This window comes from Spermophilus citellus (genome assembly GCF_964194105.1).
Source record: "Spermophilus citellus genome assembly, chromosome: 2".
NCBI classification, from domain to species: Eukaryota; Metazoa; Chordata; class Mammalia; order Rodentia; family Sciuridae; genus Spermophilus; species Spermophilus citellus.
Window position 1 is genome coordinate 189,533,324 of NC_138183.1, and position 25,074 is coordinate 189,558,397.

At 36.3% G+C, this 25,074-nt stretch overlaps 1 protein-coding gene across 4 annotated transcripts in view; it reads left to right on the forward strand.

Annotated features, from left to right (window-relative positions):
* The window catches only part of NARS2 (asparaginyl-tRNA synthetase 2, mitochondrial), a 143,842-nt gene that overhangs the window by 104,490 nt on the left and 14,278 nt on the right, over nt 1–25,074 (forward strand). For 2 of the 4 annotated variants that reach the window (XR_014020397.1, XM_081279089.1), the window contains exons 8-11: nt 10,006–10,104; nt 10,220–10,257; nt 13,477–13,543; nt 16,827–16,964. Coding sequence is in view for 3 of the 4 variants with exons in the window: in XM_081279089.1 (XP_081135215.1) it covers nt 10,006–10,104; nt 10,220–10,257; nt 13,477–13,543; nt 16,827–16,964 (342 nt within the window). In the remaining variant the exon portion in view is untranslated. Of the gene's footprint in view, nt 1–10,005; nt 10,105–10,219; nt 10,258–13,476; nt 13,544–16,826; nt 16,965–18,000; nt 18,686–25,074 lie in introns of those variants that run through there. The other 2 variants (XM_081279090.1, XM_081279091.1) reach the window with 2 other exon arrangements.

Consider the following 25,074-nt stretch of genomic DNA (forward strand, 5'->3'; position numbering starts at 1 on the left):
AAAATCATTCCACTCATATGGACTGCGGAAACAAGCAGGAGTGTCCATACTCATATCAAACAAAATAGATTTCAAGCCAAAGTTAATCAAAAAGGATAAAGAGGGACACTGCATACTGCTCAAGGGAACCATACACCAACAAGACATAACAATCATAAATATATATGCCCCAAACAATGGTGCAGCTACGTTCATCAAGCAAACTCTTCTCAAGTACAAGAGTCTAATAGACCACCATACAATAATCATGGGAGACTTCAACACACCTCTCTCACCACTGGACAGATCTTCCAAACAAAAGTTAAATAAGGAAACTATAGAACTCAACAACACAATTAACAACCTAGACTTAATTGACATATATAGAATATACCACCCAACATCAAGTAGTTACACATTTTTCTCAGCAGCACATGGATCCTTCACAAAAATAGATCATATATTATGTCACAGGACAACTCTTAGACAATATAAAGGAGTAGAAATAATACCATGCATCCTATCTGATCATAATGGAATGAAACTGAAAATCAACAATAAAAGAAGGAAGGAAAAATCATGCATCACGTGGAGAATGAACAATAGGTTACTGAATGATCAATGGGTCATAGAAGACATCAAGGAGGAAATTAAAAAATTCTTAGAGATAAATGAAAACTCAGACACAACATATCGGAATCTATGGGACACATTGAAAGCAGTTTTAAGAGGAAAATTCATTGCTTGGAGCGCATTCCTTAAAAAAAGAAAAAACCAACAAATAAACGATCTCATATATCATCTCAAAATCCTAGAAAAAGAAGAGCAAAATAACAGCAAAAGAAGTAGAAGGCAAGAAATAATTAAAATCAGAGCTGAAATTAATGAAATTGAAACAAAAGAAACAATTGAAAAAATTGACAAAACCAAAAGTTGGTTCTTTGAAAAAATAAATAAAATTGACAGACCCTTAGCCATGCTAACGAAGAGAAGAAGAGAGAGAACCCAAATTACTAGCATAAGGGATGAAAAAGGCAATATCACAACAGACACTTCAGAAATACAGAAGATAATCAGAAAGTACTTTGAATCCTTATACTCCAATAAAATAGAAGATAGTGAAGGCATCGATAAATTTCTTAAGTCATATGATCTGCCCAGATTGAGTCAGGAAGATATAGACAACCTAAACAGACCAATAACAATAGAGGAAATAGAAGAAACCATCAAAAGACTACCAACTAAGAAAAGCCCAGGACCGGATGGGTATACAGCAGAATTTTACAAAACCTTTAAAGAGGAACTAACACCAATTCTTTTCAAGTTATTTCAGGAAATAGAAAAAGAGGGAGAACTTCCAAATACATTCTACGAGGCCAACATCACCCTGATTCCTAAACCAGACAAAGACACTTCAAAGAAAGAAAACTACAGACCAATATCTCTAATGAACCTAGATGCAAAAATCCTCAATAAAATTCTGGCGAATCGGATTCAAAAACATATCAAAAAAATTATACACCATGATCAAGTAGGATTCATCCCTGGGATGCAAGTCTGGTTCAATATACGGAAATCAATAAATGTTATTCACCACATCAATAGACTTAAAAATAAGAACCATATGATCATCTCGATAGATGCAGAAAAGGCATTCGACAAAGTACAGCATCCCTTTATGTTCAAAACTCTAGAAAAATTAGGGATAACAGGATCATACCTCAACATTGTTAAAGCAATCTATGATAAGCCACAGGCCAGCATCATTCTGAATGGAGAAAAATTGAAGGCATTCCCTCTAAGATCTGGTACAAGACAGGGATGCCCTCTCTCACCACTTCTGTTCAACATAGTCCTCGAAACACTGGCCAGAGCAATTAGACGAAAGAAATTAAAGGCATAAAAATAGGAAAAGAAGAACTTAAATTATCACTATTTGCAGACGATATGATTCTATACCTAACAGACCCAAAAGGGTCTACAAAGAAACTATTAGAGTTAATAAATGAATTCAGCAAAGTGGTGGGATATAAAATCAACACGCATAAATCAAATGCATTCCTGTATATCAGCGACAAATCCTCTGAAACGGAAATGAGGACAACTACTCCATTCACAATATCCCCCCCAAAAATAAAATACCTGGGAATCAACCTAACAAAAGAGGTGAAAGACCTATACAATGAAAACTACAGAACCCTAAAAAGAGACATAGAAGAAGACCTCAGAAGATGGAAAAATATACCCTGCTCATGGATAGGCAGAACTAACATCATCAAAATGGCGATATTACCAAAAGTTCTCTATAAGTTCAATGCTATCCCAATCAAAATCCCAACAGCATTTCTTGTAGAAATAGATAAAACAATCAGGAAATTCATATGGAATAATAAAAGACCCAGAATAGCAAAAACAGTGCTAAGCAGGAAGTGTGAATCAGGCGGTATAGCGATACCAGACTTCAAACTATACTACAGAGCAATAGTAACAAAAACAGCATGGTACTGGTACCAAAACAGGCGAGTGGACCAATGGTACAGAATAGAAGACACAGTAACCAATCCGCAAAACTACAACTATCTTATATTTGATAAAGGGGCTAAAAGCATGCAATGGAGGAAGGATAGCATCTTCAACAAATGGTGCTGGGAAAACTGGAAATCCATTTGCATCAAAATGAAACTGAATCCCTTTCTCTCGCCATGCACAAAAGTTAACTCAAAATGGATCAAGGAGCTCGATATTAAATCAGAGACACGGCGTCTGATAGAAGAAAAAGTCGGCTATGATCTACATACTGTGGGGTCAGGCCCCAAATTCCTCAATAGGACACCCATAGCGCAAGAGTTAACAACCAGAATCAACAAATGGGACTTACTCAAACTAAAATGTTTTCTCTCAACAAAAGAAACAATAAGAGAGATAAACAGGGAGCCTACATCCTGGGAACAAATCTTTACCCCACACACTTCAGATAGAGCCCTAATATCCAGAGTATACAAAGAACTCAAAAAATTAGATAATAAGATAACAAATAACCCAATCAACAAATGGGCCAAGGACCTGAACAGACACTTCTCAGAGGAGGACATACAATCAATCAACAAGTACATGAAAAAATGCTCAACATCGCTAGCAGTCAGAGAAATGCAAATCAAAACCACCCTAAGATACCATCTCACTCCAGTAAGATTGGCAGCCATTAAGAAGTCCAACAACAACAAGTGCTGGCGAGGATGCGGGGAAATGGGTACACTTGTTCATTGTTGGTGGGACTGCAAAATGGTGCAGCCAATTTGGAAAGCAGTATGGAGATTCCTTGGAAAGCTGGGAATGGAACCACCATTTGACCCAGCTATTCCCCTACTCGGTCTATTCCCTAAAGACCTAACAAGAGCATGCTACAGGGACACTGCTATATCAATGTTCATAGCAGCACAATTCACGATAGCAAGATTGTGGAACCAACCTAGAAGCCCTTCAATAGATGAATGGATTTAAAAAATGTGGCATTTATACACAATGGAGTATTACTCTGCAATAAGAAATGACAAAATCATAGAATTTGGAGGGAAATGGATGGCATTAGAGCAGATTATGCTAAGTGAAGCTAGCCAATCCTTAAAAAACAAATGTCAAATGTCTTCTTTGATATAAGGGGAGTAACCAAGGACAGGGTAGAGACGAAGAGCTGGAGAAGAAGAATAACATTAAACAGGGATGATAGGCGGGAGGGAAAGTGAGAGTTAAGGGAAATTGCATGGAATTGGAAGGTGAGCCTCAGGGTTATACACAATTACATATAAGAGGAAAGGAGGAGTAGGAGGAAAATTATATAAGTGGAAGAAACGATTTATAGTAGAGGGGATGGAGAGAGAGAAGGGGAGGGGAGGGGAGAGGAGGGGTGAGGGGACAGTGGAGAATAGGATAGACAGCAGAATACATCAGTCACTAGAAAGGCAATTTGTAAATCAATGGAAATGTAACTGATGTGACACAGCAATCTGTATACGGGGTAAAAATGGGAGTTCATAACCCACTTGAATCAATCTGTGAAATATGGTATATTAAGAACTATGTAATGTTTTGAACAACCAACAAAAAAATAAAATAAAATAGTTCTTACTCGAAAAAAAAAAATAACTAATTCTGAATAAAAAGTTAGCAAATTGAATCCCAAACCATATAAAAAGAATACTGACCATAATCAAGTGGAATCAATTCCAGGATGCAAAGATGGTTCAACATATGCAAATCAATAAATATAATACATCACATCAACAGAATGAAAGATAAAAATCATATGTTCATCTCAGTAGATACAGAAAAAGCATTTGATAAATTCAACATTGCTTCAATGCAAAAAACTTTGGACAAATTAGTTACAAAATAAATATTATAAAAGCTGTATATGACAAACCCATACCACTGAGCAGGCAAAGGCTGGAAGCATTTTTCCTAAGGTCTGGAACAAGACAAGGTGACTACTCTTATCACTCTTATTTGACATAATATTGGAAGTTTTAGCCAGAGCAATTAGTCAAGAGAGAGAAATAAAAGGCATACAAATAGAAAGGGAAAAAAATCAAGGTATCCCTGTTCACAAATGCTATGATTCTATATAGAAAAACCTAAAGACTCTACTAAAAAACTACAAGAACTGATAAAATAATCAATGAAGTTGCAGCATAGAAAATTAATGTTAACATAAGCATTTTATATGCCAGTGATGAGATTGCTAAGAATAAGATTATGAAAGGAATCCTGTTCACAATAGCTATAAAAAATAAAATACCTAGGAATAAATTTAACCAAGAAGGAAAAGGACTTATACCAAAAAAAAAAAAAAAAAAAAAAAAAATTTGCAAAACTCCTGTGGAAAAAAATGACACAAAAAATGTTTATGTTCTTTCCATGTTCACAGTGGAAGAAGTAATATTATTAAAAGGTCTATAATTCCCAAAGTATTTATATATTCAATACAATCTTCATCAGAATACCAATGACATTCTTCACAGAATTAGAAAAAATAATTCTAAAATTCATGGAAGCCCCAAAGACTCCAAACAGGCAAAGCAGTTTTGAGCAAAAAGAACAAATCTGGAGGTATCACACTTCTTGATTTTAGACTGTATCTCAAAGCAATAGTAATTAAAAACATGATGTTGACATAAAAACAGACATACAGACCAAAACAGAATTGAGCATAGAGAAATAACCCCATGCATCTACAGCCAGTTGATTTTCAGTAGAGGTGCTAAGAACACTCATTGGAGAAAAGACAGTATCTTCAGTAAATCATGCTGAGAAAATTGGGTATCCACATGCGGAAGAATAAAACTAGACCTCCTACATCTTATCACTAACAAAAATCAACCCATGCCTGGTATGGTGTCATATGCTTGACATCCCAGCAGCTCTAGAGGCTAAGACAGGAGGATCACGAGTTCAGAGCCAGCCTCAGCAATGCAAGGTGCTAAGCAACTCAGTGAGACCCGGTCTCTAAATTAAAAAATACAAAATAGGGCTGGGGATGTGGCTCAGTTCAATCCCCGGTATCAAAAGAAAAAATCAACTCAAATTAATTAAACACTTAAATGTGTGGGCTGGGGTGTTGCTCAGTGTGGAATACTTGCCTAACATATATGAGGCCCTGGGTTCAATCTCCAAACTTAAATATAAAAACTGAAACTAGCAAATTGAATCCTACTGGAAGAAAACTGGGAAAAACCTTCAGAACATCAGGATGGGTAAGGATTTTGTGGACTAAACTCCAAAAATATAGGAAATAAAAACAAAAATAGGATTTTATCAAACTGAAAAGTCTCTGCACAGCAAAGGAACCAAGCAACATAATGAAGAGACAGACTACAGAATGGAAGAAAATATTTGCAAACTATATACATATGACAAGGGGTTAATATCCAAAATATATAAGGAACTCCAAAAGCTTAGTAAGAAAAAAGCAAAAAACTCAATTTAAAAATGGGCAATAGACCTGGATAAAGATTTCTCAAAAGAAGACATATGATGTCCAACAGATATATGAAAAAATCAGGGAAATGCAAATGAAAACCAGATATTGCCTCATCCCAGTAAGAATAGTTAGGGATAAGGAGGGATGGGGAAAGGTTGACCAATGGATACTAAGTTACAGTGAAATAGGAATAGAAGTTTGGTATGGAATTGCATATTAATGGTAACTAAAGACAATATAAATTATGTAGTATATGTCTTAGAAAACTGGATATTGAATATCTTCACCATGAACAAATGATAGATGATTGAGAAAATAGATATGTTTAACCTGATACAAACATTACACAATATATAAACATATTGGACAATCACCTAGCATTGTCATATTCAATTTTTATGGGGTTTTTTTTATAATAAAATATTTCTACTTTTCATTCTCAGAAGTACCCCAGTTTGGATAATTTGTTACATAATTACACGAAAAGTTCTTTGATTTTGTGAATTTTAATGCTGATCTCCTTGAATCTAATAACTAGGCATTTAAATCAGAAGAATATTCAAGTTTTGGTGTCACTGATTTGCTGCTTGAATCATTGTACTCTACTGTTGGTATTTAAAGCATACACTGTTTGATGATTTAGATAGAATACAAACTTTTCCCCTAAAGAGAGAAGGAAAAGGTATACTGCCCCCAAAAGTAATGTCCCACTTCTCTTTTTCTTTATAAATTGTATTCTGTGGAAATTATCATCTTAGTGAAGAGTAGTCTCATAAATATTAAATCAGAATGTTGTAACTCAGAGTCATTTCCCCTCATGAGTTACAAAGCAACTAATAAATACCGTTTAGTGCCATTGAGCAATACATTTTTAAAACATCTTAAAGTTATGTTAACTCTTCAGTTGAGTTTCTGTTTTCGTCAACTACATTTACAGAGTGTAGTCTAAAAGTCAAGGTTAGGGAAGTCAGTTATACTCATTTTCAAATGGATATTTACTTACTGCTCACAAATACACAAATTTAACAACCTCAGTGATCAGAGTCTTCATTTTATAAACAGGTGTATTGTGTTTTAGTCAGCTTTTTCACTGCTGTGACTAAAAGAACTGACGAGCAAATTTAAAGGAAGAAAAGTTTATTTGGGGGCTCGCAGTTTCAGAGGTCCCATCCATATACAGCAGGCTCCTTTCCTTGGGGATTGGGGTGAGACTGAACATCATGGCAGAAGAGTGTGGCAGAGGGGAGCAGCTCACATGGTGATCTGAAAGCAGAGAGAAACTCCACTCACCACTTGCCAACTATATACCCCAAAGGCACACCAATAATCCACCTCCTCCAGCCACATCCTACCTGCCTTCAGTTACCACTCAGTTAATCTCATCAGGGGATTTATCCACTGATTGGGTAAAGTCTCTCATAATCTGTTCATTTCTCCTCTAAACCGTCTTGCACTTACTTACACATGAGCTTTTGGGGGACACCTAACATCCAAACCATAACAGTCCCTTGACAGTCCAGGCGTACTGTCCAATCCAGCTTCTTTTTTCCCTTCCAGTATGTGCTGGCTTTGTTTAGTAACTGAGGAATGTAACCATCATAAATTTCTTTATCTCACTTCTGGACTGGTAGGTGACATAGCTCAAGGTAAAGAACCTTTAGCATCTGACTAGCCTTTTCATCAAGTTATTTCTTACTGCTATTCTCCTCTCTGTTGATTTCATCTGATTTTCTTTATTTTCCTCCACTGGTTTAAATTCTATACATTCTATTTCTGTTATTGTAATAAATAGTTTATTTTACTTTTTTTACATCAAGTCTACAGTTAAACAACTCTTCTCTCCTTAGATTACGAGGCCCTCAGGAAGTTTTGCTTGTTCCCTTCAATTTTGTCTTTATTATTGTCTTGGATTCTAACTTTTCTTCCCACCTTTCATATTAGTTGTTATTGCTATCTTACACTGTCAGTACCTTAGAAACCTACATGCTCACCATGTATTAGATATACATGTTGTTTGGATGGATAAATGACAGTAATAACAGACATTTAGAGAATAAACCAGTAATGTGGTATAGCTTAGCAAGGGATTAATAATAAATGGCGTTAATGTAGTCACTTGGTATTTAAATGTTTTCCTATATCTGATCATATACAGTTGCGCCCCACTTTGTTTCCAGTCTGGGTAAGGCACGTCAGTATTGCAACAGAAGAAAAGAAACACCCCTCCATTTGAGGCAGCCTATACTTTATAAATGTGTGTGTTTTTATGAGTTAAACATCTGGAGGGCCTCATGGGATCTCACTGATTTCAAACCAAAACTTTTAGTTTTAAGATTTGGATTTTTATTTTTTGGTATAGGGCATTGAACCATAATGCTAAGCATGTGCTCTACCACTTTGATTAAAAAGATTTTAGACATATCTTCCATTCCACAATTATCAAAAATATAAGCAACAGTGTTGGCAAGGATGTGGGGGAAAATGTGCACTCATACATTGCTGGTGGGACTGCAAATTGGTACAACCACTATGGAAAGCAGTATGTAAAGTCCTCAGAAAACTTGGAATGGAACCATCATTTGACCCAGTTATCCAACTCCTTAGTTTATAACCAAAGGACTTAAAATCAGTGTTTTACAGTGACGCAGCCACATCAATGGTTATAGCAGCTCAATTCACAGTAGCTAAACTATGGAACCAACCTAAATGCCCTTCAACAGATGAATGGATAAAGAAAATGTAGTACATATACACAATGGAACTTTACTCAGCCTTAAAGAAGAATGAGATTATGGCATTTGCAGATAAATGGATGGAGCTGGAGAAAGTCACTAAGCAAAATAAGCCAAACCCAAAAAACCAAAGGCCAAATGTTTTCTCTGATAAGCAGATGATAATCCATATGTGGGGGTGAAGGAACTTTGAATTGTGCCGAGGGGAATGAGGGAAGGGGAGGTGGTGTGGGGGTGGGAAAGATGGTGAAATGAGATAGACATTATTACCCTATATACATGTAATGATTACATTACTGGGATGACTCTGCACCATGTTCAGCCAGAGGAAGAAGTTGTGCTTCATTTGTGTAAAAGATTTCAAAATGCATTCTACTGTCATGTAGAACTAATTAGAATAAATTTTAAAATAAAAAAATAAATAAAAAGAAATATCTTCCATTCCAGTTACTATTTTCTTCTCAGAACAAGTTTCTCCCATGAGGCTTCTATGGATACCCTGGTAAATTTAATCCTAAATTATATGCTGATTCATATTATTTTTACTTTATGCTTTATACCAAACAAAAATTAAACATTGATGTTTAGATATTTCTCATTGTCTCTCGGATTTTAACGTTTACTTCATTTACCAATGACTGACAGAACCCCTTTTCAAAATGTTCTTATACTTCACAACAGTTAATACTTCTGTGCTTCTGTGAGCCAGGTACTAAGCCAAGCCTGCTACATGGATTATCTCATTTTAATTCTCACAACAGTCCTGTAAAGTAGGCACTACTGTTGTCCTGATTCTACAAGTGGGCTTATAGATATTCAGTTGAGACATCAGTCAGTTAAAACTGTTCATTTCATATCTCACTTCAGTACCAGTATTGAAACCGTTAGCACAAAATTCAAACTTCCTTTCCTTTTTTCTTCCTCTGTGAGAAGAAATTGAGCTGCCTGGAAAACTGAACAATTTTGCCACAGTATTTTCAGGGATTAAGAAGATTAATGGAGGGGCTGGGGATGTGGCTCAAGTGGTAGCACGCTCGCCTTGCATGCGTGCGGCCCAGGTTCGATCCTCAGCACCACATACCAACAAAGATGTTGTGTCCGCCAAGAACTAAAAAATAAATATTAAAAATTCTCTCTCTCTCTCTCTCTCTCTCTCTCTCTCTCTCTCTCTCTCTCCTCTCCTCTCTCACTCTCTCTTTAAAAAAAAAAAAAAGAAGAAGATTAATGGATTTATAGTCACTGAAACCTGGAGAGCGGTCTTCAGAGGTATTTTGTATAAGTTGTTCACTTCAGGCAATTCTGTGTCGTTTTCATTAGATTATGGAAGGACTCTTCAAGACCACAACAATGACGATTCTTTCAAATTGTCCTGAAGATGTTGAACTCTGTCACAAATTCATAGCTCCTGGATACAAGGTAACTAGTTTTGTAGATAAAGCCTGATAAAGCTGCTCTCTAAGTATCTTAAATTACACATAATGAATATAATTACATTTTGAAATTTTTTTCATTTTTGTCTTTTCTTACCAAGGACAGATTAGAACATATGCTAAAAAACAACTTTTTAATGTAAGTAGACATTATTCTTTTTCTGAACTCTATTTGTACTTTATCATTGAATTTATCACATTGAGTTATAATTTTTTTGTTTATGTATTTGTTTCCCACACTCCCCAAATTTGTGGCAAGACTCAAGTTCTAGTTATGTTTATAGCTCTTATGTCTGGTTTATTTATAGTTGATAATCAGTGTGTCATGAATAAATAAATTAATAAGTCATGCCAAGATAAATGAACATAGTAATTAATGAGCTGTGTTACTACAATTCAACTTAAGTAGTCATTCTTTAGTACCTGTCAAGGATTTCATTGGAGTCTCAATCCAGGACCCCCTATGGATAAAAAAACCCATAGATCTCAAGTTCCTTACATGAAACGGCATAGAATTTACATAAAACCTATGCACATCCTCCTGTATACTTTAGATTACCTCTAGATTACTTATAATGCCTACTATGGAGGCAGGGGGGATACTCTACCATAAGCAACCACCACAGAAATAACATATAGAATGATTAGATCCCCAAGAAATTCTAATAACAATAGTGACAATAGGATGATAAAGTAATATTTTCACATCGTTGGTTGGGGAGAGGATCCTTCATCTTAGAACTAAAATCCTGGACCTTAATATCATGTGACACCATATAGTGAAGTTGAAGTGTGTTAGTTGAAGTGTTAGTGTTAGTGTCCTAGTTGAAGTGTGTTAGTCCTTGTATTATTTGGAAGGAAGGGAAAGATACTGATTAACATAGACTTCTTAAGTCAGACAATACTTTCGCAGTGTTAAGAGTGGGCACAGAAAGCGTAATGGGGTGGTGGCGGTGTGTTGGCAGTGAATATTCCATTAATGTAATGAGCGATGAGATGGGAAGTGGTCTGTATGGCGGTACCCTCCCTACTGCCGTCATCACTCTGGCTGCTTCATGCTCCCCAAGGCATGGATTCTGAAGTTCCTGTACATTTTAGGTATAACTAAATCTACCTGTGACTAATCCTTTAATGTGAGGGAAAAAAGGGGGAGTTGGCAAAACAAAGAAACTTGTCTTTTATGTGATCTACACCATTAATTGTCTAATCCATGCAGACTCCACATGGCCTGTATCATTTTGAATAAATAGAATTCAGTGTATCCTTCAGTGTCTGTTAAAACTGTTCTATATCAAAATGTATCAAGGGACCTGTACAGTGAATTTATCCCCTATGCAGTAGAAGTTCAGGTAGGATTCAGTTCTTTTACATTTCCTTTATACTATTAAAAGATTTCGAAAATATATAGAGTACTTATCTTCTTTATTTGCTCTCAATTTATTTGTCTTTGTGAATTTAAGAAATGTCAGTGAGGATGGGGGGTTATTGGGGATTGAACTCAGGGGCACTCAATCACTGAGCCACATCCCCAGCCCTATCTTGTATTTTATTTAGAGACAGGGTCTCACTGAGTTGCTTAGCACCTTAGTTTTGCTGAGACGAGCCTTGAACTTGGGATCCTCCTGCCTCACTCTCCCGAGCTGCTGGGATTATAAGCATGCACAACTACAGAATGTCAATTTTAATCTCTTTACCTTGGCAGTTTTCCTCTAACAATTTTAGAATAGTGTCTTGTCTTCATTCAACAATGAAAAATTTGAAATATGAAGATAGTTTGATGCTGTGTCATGCTATGTCAAAATGTCTCTTTCTCCTTTCTTCATTAGAAAGCACATTGGAAATGGTCTCTAGAAAGAAGAAATATTTAAAAATAGGGGGCCAGGGTTGTGGCTCAATGGTAGAGCACTTGCCTAGCATGCATGAGGCACTGGATCCAATCCCTGGCACCACATAGAAATAAACAAATAAAATAAAGGTATTGTGTCCATACAACTTAAAAAAAGAAAGAAAGTAAAATAGGGGGCTGGGGTTGTGGTTCAGTGGTAGAACACCTGCCTTGCACATGTGAGGCACTGAGTTCCATCCTCAGCCCCATGTAAAAATAAATAAATAAAGATGTTGTGTTCATCACTAAAAATATTTTTTTTAAAAAAAGGAAAAGAGGGCTGGGGATGTGGCTCAAGTGGTAGCATGCTCGCCTAGCACGCGTGAGGCACTGAGTTCGATTCTCAGCACCACATAAAATAAAAGATATTGTGTCCACCTACAACTAAAAACAAATATTTTTTTTAAAAAATAGTAGAGAGAGTTGAAGGCCACTAAGGAAGTCCATTGTCAGACTATAATTTGAACTTGAATCTTTGCCCTAAATTAAGGTGTTGGAGAAATAAAACAGCAATATTTAGAGTCATTTTGACTTGATAATGGAATAGTAACAATGTTATAAAATCTTACTGCTTCCCATTTTGACTGCTTTTAATATTTCTCAGTGTAATTGGTAGGTCATATAAAGTAATTGATGAAATAGAACAATAGAATGTCTAAGCAGGAAAGAACTCCAGACAAGGTAGTCCAATCTCCTTTTACAAGTATGAATACTTAATTTTTAATGTTTGTATAGCATATTACAAAAATTAATAACATGCTTTCACTGAGTTGAGGTGATTTACATAGCTAGTAAGTGGTAGAATCAGGGGAAGAACTCAATGTGTTGATCAAACATATGAAACTCCAAGTATCTTAGCAGTTGAAAACTTAGATTTTGGAGTTAGGAGATCACTGTATATTACTTACTTTTTATGACTGATGTTTGGCAAGGTACTGATCCTCTCTAAGCTTCATTTTCTTTTCTATAAAGTACTAATTTTTAAATTCTACTAAACACCACCACTGCCATCACCATTATTACCTTAGATATTACCTATTATTTAATATTAAGTTTTAATTTGAATAGAATTTTCATCTTAAAAATAAAACCTATTACTCAAAACATAGCTTTGGGGATTTTATTTATACTATAAAATGAAACTCTTTCCAGTTATTATATTACCTTTGTGTTACTGTGACCAAAATACTTAACAAAACCAACTTAGAAGAGGAAAAGTGTATTTTGGTTCATGGTTCCAGAGATTGAGTCCATGGTCAGCCAAGTCCATTGCTTTGGGCCCAAGGAGATACAGAACATGATGGCAGAAGGGCATGATGGAGGAGTGCAAATCCATTTATGACAGCCAGAAAACAGAGGGAAAGGGGGGAAGGGGCCACTGGGAAGTTGAGCCCTTCTAGGGCACACCCCCAGTGACCCACATCCTCTAGCTTGAGTGTTAACCTTTCTCTGCTTTTATTTGTTTTCCTACAGCATTTCTTACACAGAGGCCATAGAGATCTTACAGCGAGCATCACAGAACTTTACCTTCACTCCAGAGGTAGTATTGTAATGTGTGAATGTGTGTAATATATTTCCCTCTTATTGTGTAGTAATACATGCCTGTAATCCCAGTGGCTCAGGAGCCTGAGGCAGGAGGGTCGCAAGTTCAAGGCCAGCCTCATCAACTTATCAGGACCCTAAGCAATTTAATGCAACCATATCTCAAAAACAAAAAATAAAAAGGGATATGGGATGTGATTTGAAGGTAAAGTGCCCCTGGGTTAAATCTCTGGCACATAAAAGAAAAAAAAATTTCTTCAAAATAAACTATTTCTAATACTAGCAACATATAGTATTCGTTCTTCTATACCTTTGCTGGACCTTGTTAAAATACTTAAGATGAAAAAAATATAAAATTATAAATTGAAATAAAATGGTAGCATTTGAAATAGCAGTGCCTGAAGGATTACAAAGGAGTATACCAAGTTGAGAAACATGAAAATCCTAAAAAAAGAATAATAGTCATATAATATTACTGTGGAAATCAAATGGTTAATTATTTCCCAAAATTTATTCTGAATGATGTTAAAAGGTAACAGATAAAAGAGGTTATATGATGAAATAAGGTTAGTCAACATATTAACCAAGTTTCTTTTTCAGCTGAACTTTATAGACTTAATTTTGAGCCTCTCAAATAGCTCTTTTGGGGGAGGACTGGGGGATACCAGGGATTGGATTGAGGGGTACTCAATCACTGAACCACATCCCCAGCCCTATTTTGTATTTTATTTAGAGACAGGGTCTCCTTGAGTTGCTTAGCACCTTGCTGAGGCTGGCTTTGAACTTACAATCTTCCTGCCTCCCAAGACACTGGGATTACAGGCCAAATAGCTCCTTTTTAAGAACTCCTTCATTTTTAATACTTAATTGCTTCATGTTGTATATATTCAAGGTACACTAGGTGATGATTTGACATGTATGCATGATGTAATGATCACAATCAAGTTAATGAAGATATCCATCATCACCCACACTGTAATTTAGATCCCCAGAATTTGTTCATCTTATAACTGAAAGTTTATACCCTTTGAATGACAACTGTTCATTTCCCTCAGCCCCAAACCCTGGCAACCCCTATTCTATTCTTCATTTCTGTACAGGATCTCCTTTATTCTACTGGCAAAAATATAGGCCCAGAGAGCCCCAGTGTTAGAGGCAGTGTCTTTGTTTCTATTCCAGTCCTTTATTCCTGTACTTTAAATATTACCAGGCAGGTGCATATCCCTCTTCTTCATCTACCACTGCTGCCGCCTTCTACTGCTCCTTGCACTGTTCATGTGCGCCTTTGGTGTGGACCTGGTTCCTCTTTCGTTAAAACAACAACTGAAGAAACTCTGGAACTTGCTATGGCTGACAAAAAGCCCAAGAATGAACTCAAGACTTTAACAATCATGTCAGTTTGAAGGTGGCAGGAGAAGGATGGGTTCCATGGTGTGCAGTTTAAGATTAAGAGGCACAAACCATTTAGAGAACCGGTAAAAGCCTATTGTGGACAGGGTTTTTAATGAGGTAGATCAATTTCCAGTTTCATGAGCAGCAATTAGTGAAACACACCTACACAGCTGGAAATAGAGGATGGAGATACAACTGATGTGCTGCAGCAGCAAGCACAGGTAGTCTATAAGAAGGGAACCTGCTACTTTATTCCGGAACTCTGTTCTTACAGACCAAGAATACATTCTCAATCAGAAAATTGCAATTTGGTTCCAGCATGTCCTGACTACTACAGTATTGTTTTCTCTATTCTATTTTTTCCCCTTTCCATTCCTTTATTGTACATAAAGTACTGGTGTCCTTGAAGGAATACGTTCCTTTTTTTTTTTTTTTTAACTAACTGGACAATAGTATGTTTTGGTTGGCATCAAATGGAAATATGATAGGGAAAAATATTGATTCTGTATTGGTTCTGTGAAAATACCTGCTTTCTCCATTACTGGTATGTTAATTCAACTCTTTATATTTGAGTAAGTTATTTTGCTCTCACTGTTTTCACAGCAACAACATAAAAATCTTTGTATACTTAGCTGGGTATAGTGGTACACACGTGTAATCCCAGCAAATCTGGAGCCTGAGACAGGAGAATCACAAGTTGAAGGTCAGCCTCATTAACTTAGTGAGACACAGTCTCAAAATAAAAAAATAAATAGGTCTGGGTATGCAGCTCAGTCGTAGAGTTGATGCTGGATTTTATCTGCAATACCAAAAGGGGAAAATTTTTTTTTTTACATGCCTTGTTTAATTGTTAGAATTTTAGTGTTTTTTCATTTGTCATCTTAAAATCAAGAAGATTTTTATAACTTTTTAATATGTATTTTTAATATGTAGCTGTTAACATGTAGTACAATTTGTCTTTAGTAGTAAATTGCAATTGAAAAAAAAAAAAAGCCTAGGTAGTTTTACTTTGAAGTCAAGCATGTTATTGTGTAAATAAATTTCTTGTTTAAAGTGAATAAAGAATAAAAGAAAAGTTACTGCCAGACAAGTGGGAATCATAAGGTAATGTTAAAAATGTAATGCCTTTGTCCTCAAATATCCCTTACTCCAGTTCCCTCCCATTGTCAGATGCCTTTGTAAGTTTTAACATAACTGTGCTAGTTTGATTTATAATCACTTAATTCTTTGTATAATTTTAGTTTAAAGTTTATCTCACACCCTAGAAGTTTCACAAAGTCAGGAATTGTAACTATTTTCTTACCACCATATCTAATATCTAGATTTTAATAAGCACATTAGTATTTGCTGAGTAAGTAGATTGAACATGCTATTAAATATTTATCAAAGAGCATCTGATATGAGTTGACGCTTTTATTAAAAAAAAAAAAAATCCCAAGAGAGACCATCTAGCCAAAGCTGGGCTCAATATTAGGAATTTTATCTTCCGTCATTTAATTTCCTGAGACTTAAGAACAGTGACTATGGGAGAAGCTCAAGGCAATATTAATAAAAACTAAAATTCTGAAGTCAGTTTTATTCGTCTACAAAGTGTACTTTGTTTTCTTGCCTGTGCTATTCACCTGCTGAATGCTGCTCCCTGAGACAGACAGAAAGCTTTGTGTTTTTCTGTGGGTTCAGCTTTCATCCCTCCAAGCCTTTGGCTGTTCTTTTTAACAAGTATCTTTCTTTAGTTTAGTCAGCTGTGTAACCTCAGCAGACAGCTCTCTACGCATCACCACGCCTCAAGGAAAAGAAGCCCTTGGAACTGATACAGGTTATTTTCAGGGGCTTTATTGAGTATTTTAGCTCTGCCTTCTCCCATTATCATTCCTTTTTTCTCATTACAGTGGGGTGTTGATCTACAAACTGAACATGAGAAGTACCTGGTGAAGCACTGTGGCAACATACCAGTCTTCGTCATAAACTATCCATTAGCACTCAAGCCTTTCTACATGAGGGATAATGAAGATGGCCCTCAGCACACAGTAAGAAGAGATACTAAATAAATTGGGGTGCATCATCTCAGAGTTTGGGTGTTCCCCTTATTTAATTTCATTTAGCTTTTAGCATATTTTTAAAAATCACTCTTTCAATCTCTCAAAAATGATAGCTTTTCAGACTGGGGCCACAGCGTGTGCCTATATCCTAGTGATTTGGAAGGTCGGGGGCAGGAGGTTCAAGTCAGCAATTTAGACCCTGTCTTAGTATAAAAAATAAAAAGGACTAGGAGTATACCTCAGTGGTAAAGCAACCCTGGGTCCAATCCCCAATACTGCCAAAATTTTTTGGTTTTGTTTTTGTTTTTTAATATTTATTTATTTTTAGTTGTAGTCGGACACAATCCTTTATTTATTTATTTATTTTTATGTGGTGCTGAGGATCGAACCCAGGGCCCCACACATGCTGGGCAAGTGCTCTAGCCCCAGCCGCAGCCCGTTTTTGTTTTATAAAGGCACCTTCTGACAAGCATTTCCAAAGATTTTAGTGTTCTATTAAATAAAAATAAAAAATAAAAAAAAAACTTGTTTCTATCTCAAGGTGTCCTTAGTTTAGCAGATGCAATTGTAGGGGGAGGTTTGTTTTGTTTTGTTTTTGTTTAAGTGACTGAGAAGTGGGCTTAGAACACTGTGTAGTCATGCCAGGTCTGCTGCGGAGTGTGGTACTGATTAAAAGACTCCTGGGAAGAGAAACAGGCTGGGCAACAGATGATATAGCTTTGTGTGATCAGGCAGAGGAGCAGGCAGCTTCACTGGAGTACTTTTGGTCTGGGCTGTAAGAAGAAATAGTGAGGGGTGACTGTGGAGGAATCAAGGAGTTCTAGGCAGGTCCTCCTTGTCCAGATCTCACACATCTCATCTGTGTCTTCTCCATCTGCCTATAGTTCCTCTTGTCTCTGATCTCTACCCTTTCTTATCCTCCGTTCTTTTCACTCTTAATTTTAGTTGCTTTTTATTTTTCTGGTTTACTTTTCCCTTATTTCTTTTATTCTGTCTCTCTTTTTTTTTAATATTTATTTTTTAGACTTCGGCGGACACAACATCTTTGTTTGTATGTGGTGCTAAGGATCGAACCCGGGCCGCACACATGCCAGGCGAGCGTGCTACCACTTGAGCCACATCCCCATCCCTTATTCTGTCTCTTTTCTCTCCTTTACAAAATTAGCTATAATATAAAATAAGAATATATTTTGACTTTTAAAATATTTATTCAATAGGTTATATTTAATACCATTAATTATAAAGGTCTGTGAGACAAATATATTTATTTCAAATTGGGCCCCAAAACTAAAGTTTGCTATCTGATACTTTTTCTGTGCCTGTCAAATACTTGTGGGAAATGAAGGTTAAGCCCCACTAGTAAACAAGATGCCCCATCTTTAGTATACAAGGTTATCTGTTTGAGTATATTTCCTGTTTCTCATATAGTATTAATAAAACAGTTCTAGCTATAATTTCCTAGATTGCTGTGAGTCACGTACTATCATCTCATCTCAAAATCATGAAACAACTAACAACTTTGCCAAGAAACTTAGTTTCCTCCATTTTATAAAAGAAAAACTACAGCACAGAGAGACTGATTGCAGTTCAGCCCTCTACCCTGTACCAACACCCTCTCCCCGCCCTCTCCCTCCCTCCTCTTCCCCTCCCCCTCATGTAATATCCCTAAATGGAGTACTTTAAAACTCAGTTCTGCATCCCTTTAGGTTCTCTGCTTAAGACTTTCCTTCTCTGTAAACACTTTCCTGGGTTACCCAGCCACTCCGAATGTTCCTTTTCTAGATTTCTGCAGTGCTTAAAGAATAAATAAAACTTTGTAGCAATGTATTTTTCATAGTCTCCTTATAAGTTTTTCTCTCTCAAACTAAACTCTCCTTCAGGGTTTTATTTTTTATAAAACTACACTATCTACTGCTCACTACTCATTTCCTCCAATATGGTTTCTGCCTGTATCATGCCACTCACTAAGTGGCCCTTGTTAAGATCAGAAATGATCCCCTGTTAAATCCACAACCTTTTTTTTTTTTTTTTTTTTTTTTTTTTTTGGTACCAGAATTGAACCCTAGGGGCACTAAGCCACATGCCATATCCCTAGACCTTTTTGTATTTTATTTTGAGACAGGGTGTCACTGAGTTGCCTAGGGCCTTGCTAAGTTGCTGAGGCTGACTTTGAACTCTGATCCTCCTGCCTCAGCCTCCCAAGTTGCTGGGATAATAGGCATAAGCCACTGCGCCCAGCCAGAGCTCCTAACTTTTAATCCATCATATCCGTTAATACAATTGTAAGTTTGTGTCTATGTGCATAAATGTTTAATCACTCTTTTCTCTGTCTTGAGGTTTTCTTTTTCACTCACCAATGTATCCTTAGGACCTAGTGTAATGCCTGGGACATAACAGGTAATAATCTATTTGGTAGATGGATGGATGTATTGGTAGATGGATGGATAAATAGAACCAAACACAGTTTTAGACACATAGTGCTAAGGAAATTGGTAGGAAGCTAAAAAAAAAAAAAAAAAAAGCTTCTACTCTAAATATTGTTAGTGATGACAACACAGTATAAAGGAAAACTAATGGCCCTAGACTCAGACACTCTTAGGTTCAATTCCAACTATTTGATCTTAGATAAACTACCTAATCTCTTTGAATTTTAGTTTCCTGGCCTGTAAAAATGAAATGATAAAAATATTTTCTGGAGTTCAAAGGATTAAATTAGGTAATATATGAAAAGTACATGTAGCCTAGTGTTTGGATGGTAAGTAATCAGTGAGTGTGAAGTTGTCTGTCATTACCTTCTAAATTGTGCTAAAAGCTTTATTGGAATATTAGCATCATAATGTTTGCATGTGTTGCCATATAACATGTTGCTATATAATGAGAGTTCTTAAAAGGCAGTTCTCTCAGAGTCTGCACTCACACACACTTCTTACCTCAGGAAATACTGTCAGGCCTTCATTATAGCACAATCTTTCTGGTAATGTGGTCTGAAACTATGAAAGCATCACAGTGAACTTTCGTGTGCTTCCACAATTCATATAGTACTATGGCATACAGCTTATCATTGCTAAATTATTCAAATATCATTTAGTTAAACTGTTTATATTAACCTTAGATTATAACATATTAGCCACCTAGATTTCTTATCATTCTACTGGTGTAAAGTGCCTGCTTCTACCCCATGTATTCCATGTTTTTTTTCAGCAATGAATATGTAGACTTTTAGGCAGATGACTAAATTCTGGATTTCTCTTAGTAAGGCTCTAATTACAGGTTGCAGATAGGGTTACAAGGGTTTCTGCAAGAGATGCAATGCAGTCTTAAAAAATAAGAAAGGTGTGTTTCATCAGTGTTTTCTCTAGGAAATCAAAAGAGAAAGCTAGGAAAATATTTAACCTACACATGGAACTCTGGGCTAAGAGGTAATACGTAGTAAAATTGTATATTTCTACAGTTATAGTCTTTCTTCTTCCTTTCCTCCAACCCCTCCAAGAAAAAAGAAAAAAAAAAGAAGATATGCACTGTGGGGTAATGAAAACTACCCCAGATTGAGAGCTGCTAGTTTTAGGTTTGAAATCCAGCTGTTATTACTCAAATGTATTACCGTAGATGAGTCTCTCCAATGGTCCATCTGTTTCTCCTTCTGTAGAATCAGAGGATTTGGTTTGATTTCCTGTAAGGTACTAACCATCTTTAAGATTCTCTGAAATCATGTAGTCTTAAGTTTTTCTTCACTGGCATATATAAGGATATCTTTTAAATTACCAAGCATATTTGATCATTTGAAAAAGACAGATCAGGCCAGGCACAGAGGTGCACTCCTGTAGTCCCAGTGACTTGGGAGGCTGAGGCAGAAGGATCACAAGTTCAAGTCCAGCCTCCAAAACTTAGCAAGATCCTGTCTCAAAATTAAAAAATAAATAAATAAAAATAAAAAATAGGGGCTGGGGTTCTGGCTCAGTGGTAGAGTGCTCGCCTGGCATGTGTGAAGCACTGGGTTCGATCCTCAGCACTGCATAAAAAATAAATAAATAAACAAACAAACAAAATAAAGGTATTGTGTCCATCCACAACTAAGAAAGAAATTCTTTTAAATAAATAGGGCTGGGATGTAGCTCAATGATAAAGCACCCCTGGGTTCAATTTCCAGTACCAATAAATAATAAGAAGAAATATACTTTGAATTATAAAGGTAAGGAATATAAGGAGGAGAAGTATATTTATGTGTAATAGACTTTTACATTTCTTGCTAATCTACTGATATTTGTCTCCATTTCAGTCTTTCCATTGCTTCAGCCAAACAACTGTTTAGTTGAAGCAATCAAGATAAAAGTGAACATAGATGTCTTCTAAGCTTTCTCGTTAAATAAGAGTATTGAGGAAGCTGCAATATATGAAGAAGAGCAAAGAAAAGGAATTCAGACAAGTTGAAATTATTTGTATCATCTTATTTACCTAAAGAGAAACTAACTTTGCAAGATTAGAGAGAAAATGTGTTTATGGTTATAAGAAGAAAATAAAAGAAAAGATGAGCAAAGTAGATTAAACTTGAGATTCCAAATCGGCATGTTAGAGAGTACTTATTATCTGACAAGTATAGTATTGAAGCATTTGAAAGAGGAAAATTTAACATTTGTTGAGCGTATACCATGTGCCTTTAATCCTTTTCTTAAGGAAGAGGCCATTACTTCTTAGCCCTGTGCTTAGTCACTTGTGCACAGTCACAGAGCTAGTAACTGTTGGAGCTGAGATGGAGAGGCAGGGATGTGACATGTTTGATGGCCTTGCCAGAACACTGATATTTTTGGAATATTGTTTGGAGGAGCAAGAAAAGCAGTAGGTTACAGCCAGGAAATTTAGGTTTTGCTCATTTGTCCACCACTTAATCTTTCTTAGTTGCAGTATTCTCAAGGGATGGTATTCCTAGTCTCATTTGTTGACAAGGAAGTGCAAATTAAAACCATAGAAAGGTGCCACTACTTACCAGTTAGAATGGCTAAAATAAAATAGCCCATGGTTCCAATTGTTTGTAACAGTGTTAGAAGATAAAACTTTCATACACTGCTGGTAGAAGTATAAATTGGTCCAATCACTTTGGAAACTCTTTGGCAGTAGCCATTATTAATCAGTTTTGTATTACTGCAATGAAATGCATGAGGTAGCTCTCTTATAAAGAGAAAATGTTTATTTAACTTACAATTTTGAAGGTTTAGAGTCCAAGATCAGGTAGCCTCATTGGTTTGACCTGTAGTGCTACATGGTGTGGCACATCATGGTGGGAGCACATATATGAACTAGTAAGTGGTCACATCTTGAACATAAACAGAAAGCACAGGTGGGGGGGGCTTTACACTAACCTCTCACAAGGATTACCAAAGAGATCTTGCAAGGAATACCTCATTCCCTTAATAACCTTAGGACCTCCCACTGAGCCCCACCTCTCAAAGGTTCCACCACCTTTCAGAAGCATCAGGGGACCAAGCCTTTAATCACAGTGGACCCTTGGAGGACACAAACCATGTTGAAATCATAGAACTATTTTTTTAAAAAAATTTATTCTTTAGTTGTAGGTGGACACAATACCTTTATCTAATTTTTATGTGGTGCTGGGGATCGAACTCAGTGCTTCACGCATGCTAGGCCAGCACTTTTTTTTTTTTTTAAGAGAGCGTGAGAGAGAGAGAATTTTTAATATTTATTTTTCAGTTCTCGGCGGACACAACATCTTTGTTGGTATGTGGTGCTGAGGATCGAACCCGGGTCGCACGCATGCCAGGCGAGCACGCTACCGCTTGAGCCACATCCCCAGCCCCTAGGCCAGCACTTTTCTTCTGAGCCACAACCCCAGCCCCAAATCATAGAACTATTAAAGCTGAATATTTGCATATTCTATGATTCAGCAGTTTCTCTCCTGTTGAAATGTGGACCTATAATTGTTCCACTGTGAGTAGTAGCCTGTGAGAAACTGAGTAAGAAGGCATCCAGTTGTGTATTCAAATGCTCAGGTTGGGGGAAAGAGAAGTAGCAGAGGAAAGGACATGACATGTTTTCCTGCCTTTGACTTAGCATAAAAGAGGTTATGTGATGAGAAAAGGATAGTATTCCCTTCCAAATGTATCAAAAAGATCTTGTTCCTATCTAGCCTATTTGTTGTTGTTGTTGTTGTTGTTGTTTAATTCAAAGGATCTGAGTTTTAGTTTTGGTACACCTTTGTTCACCAAAATACATACAGTTTTATAGCCCCACTCCAAGGAGTGTGTACTATCAGCAGTAGAATAAATAACTCACTTATGGCATATTTATATGATGGAATACAACAGTGAGAGCAAACACTCAACCACAAGGTACCTAATGAATTTCCCTGGGTTGAGGCTGATCTGCATCAAAATAGCTAAGTCTCAAACCAACAGATGCAGTGAGGAAGACCCTTGTCAATAAACTATTGCTACATGTATCCACATGACAAATGTCACAAATACAACTTTCGGTAAAAGAAGCTAAACAAACAGTATACACTGTATGATACTATTTACAGAAAGTTGAAAAATCAGCAACATCACCCTATGATGATATTAGACAGGAAAGAAGTTACTTTTGGTAGATGCAGTAACTGAAAGAGCATGAGAAAGACTTTTTTGGAAGCTCATCTTTTTTTCTTTTTTTTAAATTGCTTTAATTGGTTAAAAAAATTATTGTTCTTTTTAATTATACATGACAATAAAGTTCATTTTGATATTACTATACAAGCATGAAATGTATCTTGTACTGATTAGAAACCCATTCTAATTGATGTACACGATGGTGTATTCATGTATGTACATAGGAAAATTGTTTCAGATTCATTCCATTGCCTTTCCTTTTCCTATCCTCCTCTCCCTTCTCTTCATTCCCCTTTGTCTAATCTATAAAATATCTGTTCTTCCCCTTCCCCCCTTATTGTGGGTTAGCTTACACATATCGGCAAAAATATTCGACCTTTGGCTTTTTGGGACTGGCTTTATTCCCTTAGCGTGATAGTCATCGTGTTCTTTCTTGATGTAGGTGATGATTCATAGTGTGTTCATTTCATAAAAGTCTATAGGATATATACTTGTTATTTTTATGCTTTGTACACTTTATAATGTACGTGTAAATAACTTAAGTAAAGACGTTTACTTTGGAAGGGACTACTATCCTTTTCTCATCACAGGCTTGTTGTGGAGGTAAGATGAACAATGCTTATAAAATTGTTTTGCAAATTAAAACTATAAAAATATTAGAGAGTGAAATTTTGTGATAAAGATGTCTAGACAAGAGGGAACGAATTATGGAGGGGTTGGAATGTTTCGTATAGCCTAGGATCCATCCAGCACAGTAGAAAGGCATTGTATTTCCTTTTTCTTGATGGCAAGATGATAAGATGAAGCTAACAAGTGGTACACAGGAGAGATTGAGGAAGGAGGGGACTCTTAGAATATGGAAAAGGAAAGATAAGATCTTAGACTAAGATGGTGATGACAATGAAAATGAAGAAAGAAGTGAAACTAAAAAAAGATATTTCGGGCCTGGATTGTGACTCAGTGGTAAAGCACTTGCCTAGCACGTGTGATGCACTGAGTTTGCTCCCTGGCACCAAAATACAATAACAAACAAAGTAAAGGTATTGTGTCCATCTACAACTGCAAAAATATTTTTTAAAAAAAGAAAGCTTTTTAAAATAAATAAATAAAGATATTTTCAAGAAGTAATCAGTGAATCAGTGGACTCTGAAATAAACTGGAAGTAGAAAAAAAGTACTACAGGAAGGAATCATAGGTGACTCCCAGAGGTCAGACTTTGATTCTAAGAGTGGTGCTATTTACAGCAATGTTTGTTCTCTCAAGGGGAAGAACTCATGTGCGTTTGTGGCCCCAGCTAATTTTTTTCTGCTGGCTCACTTGGAATTTAGAACTCTCTAAGGAAGAAGGAAATGTGCAATTACCTTGGCCCTGAGGAGAAGGGAGTATGTGTCTAGGGGCAAGGTGAGAATTCTGTTCCTTTGAAGCCATTAATTCTTTGCAGTTTTGCACATTATAAAATGTTTGCCTCTTTCAGGCCACAGAAGTAATACAATTGACTCTCC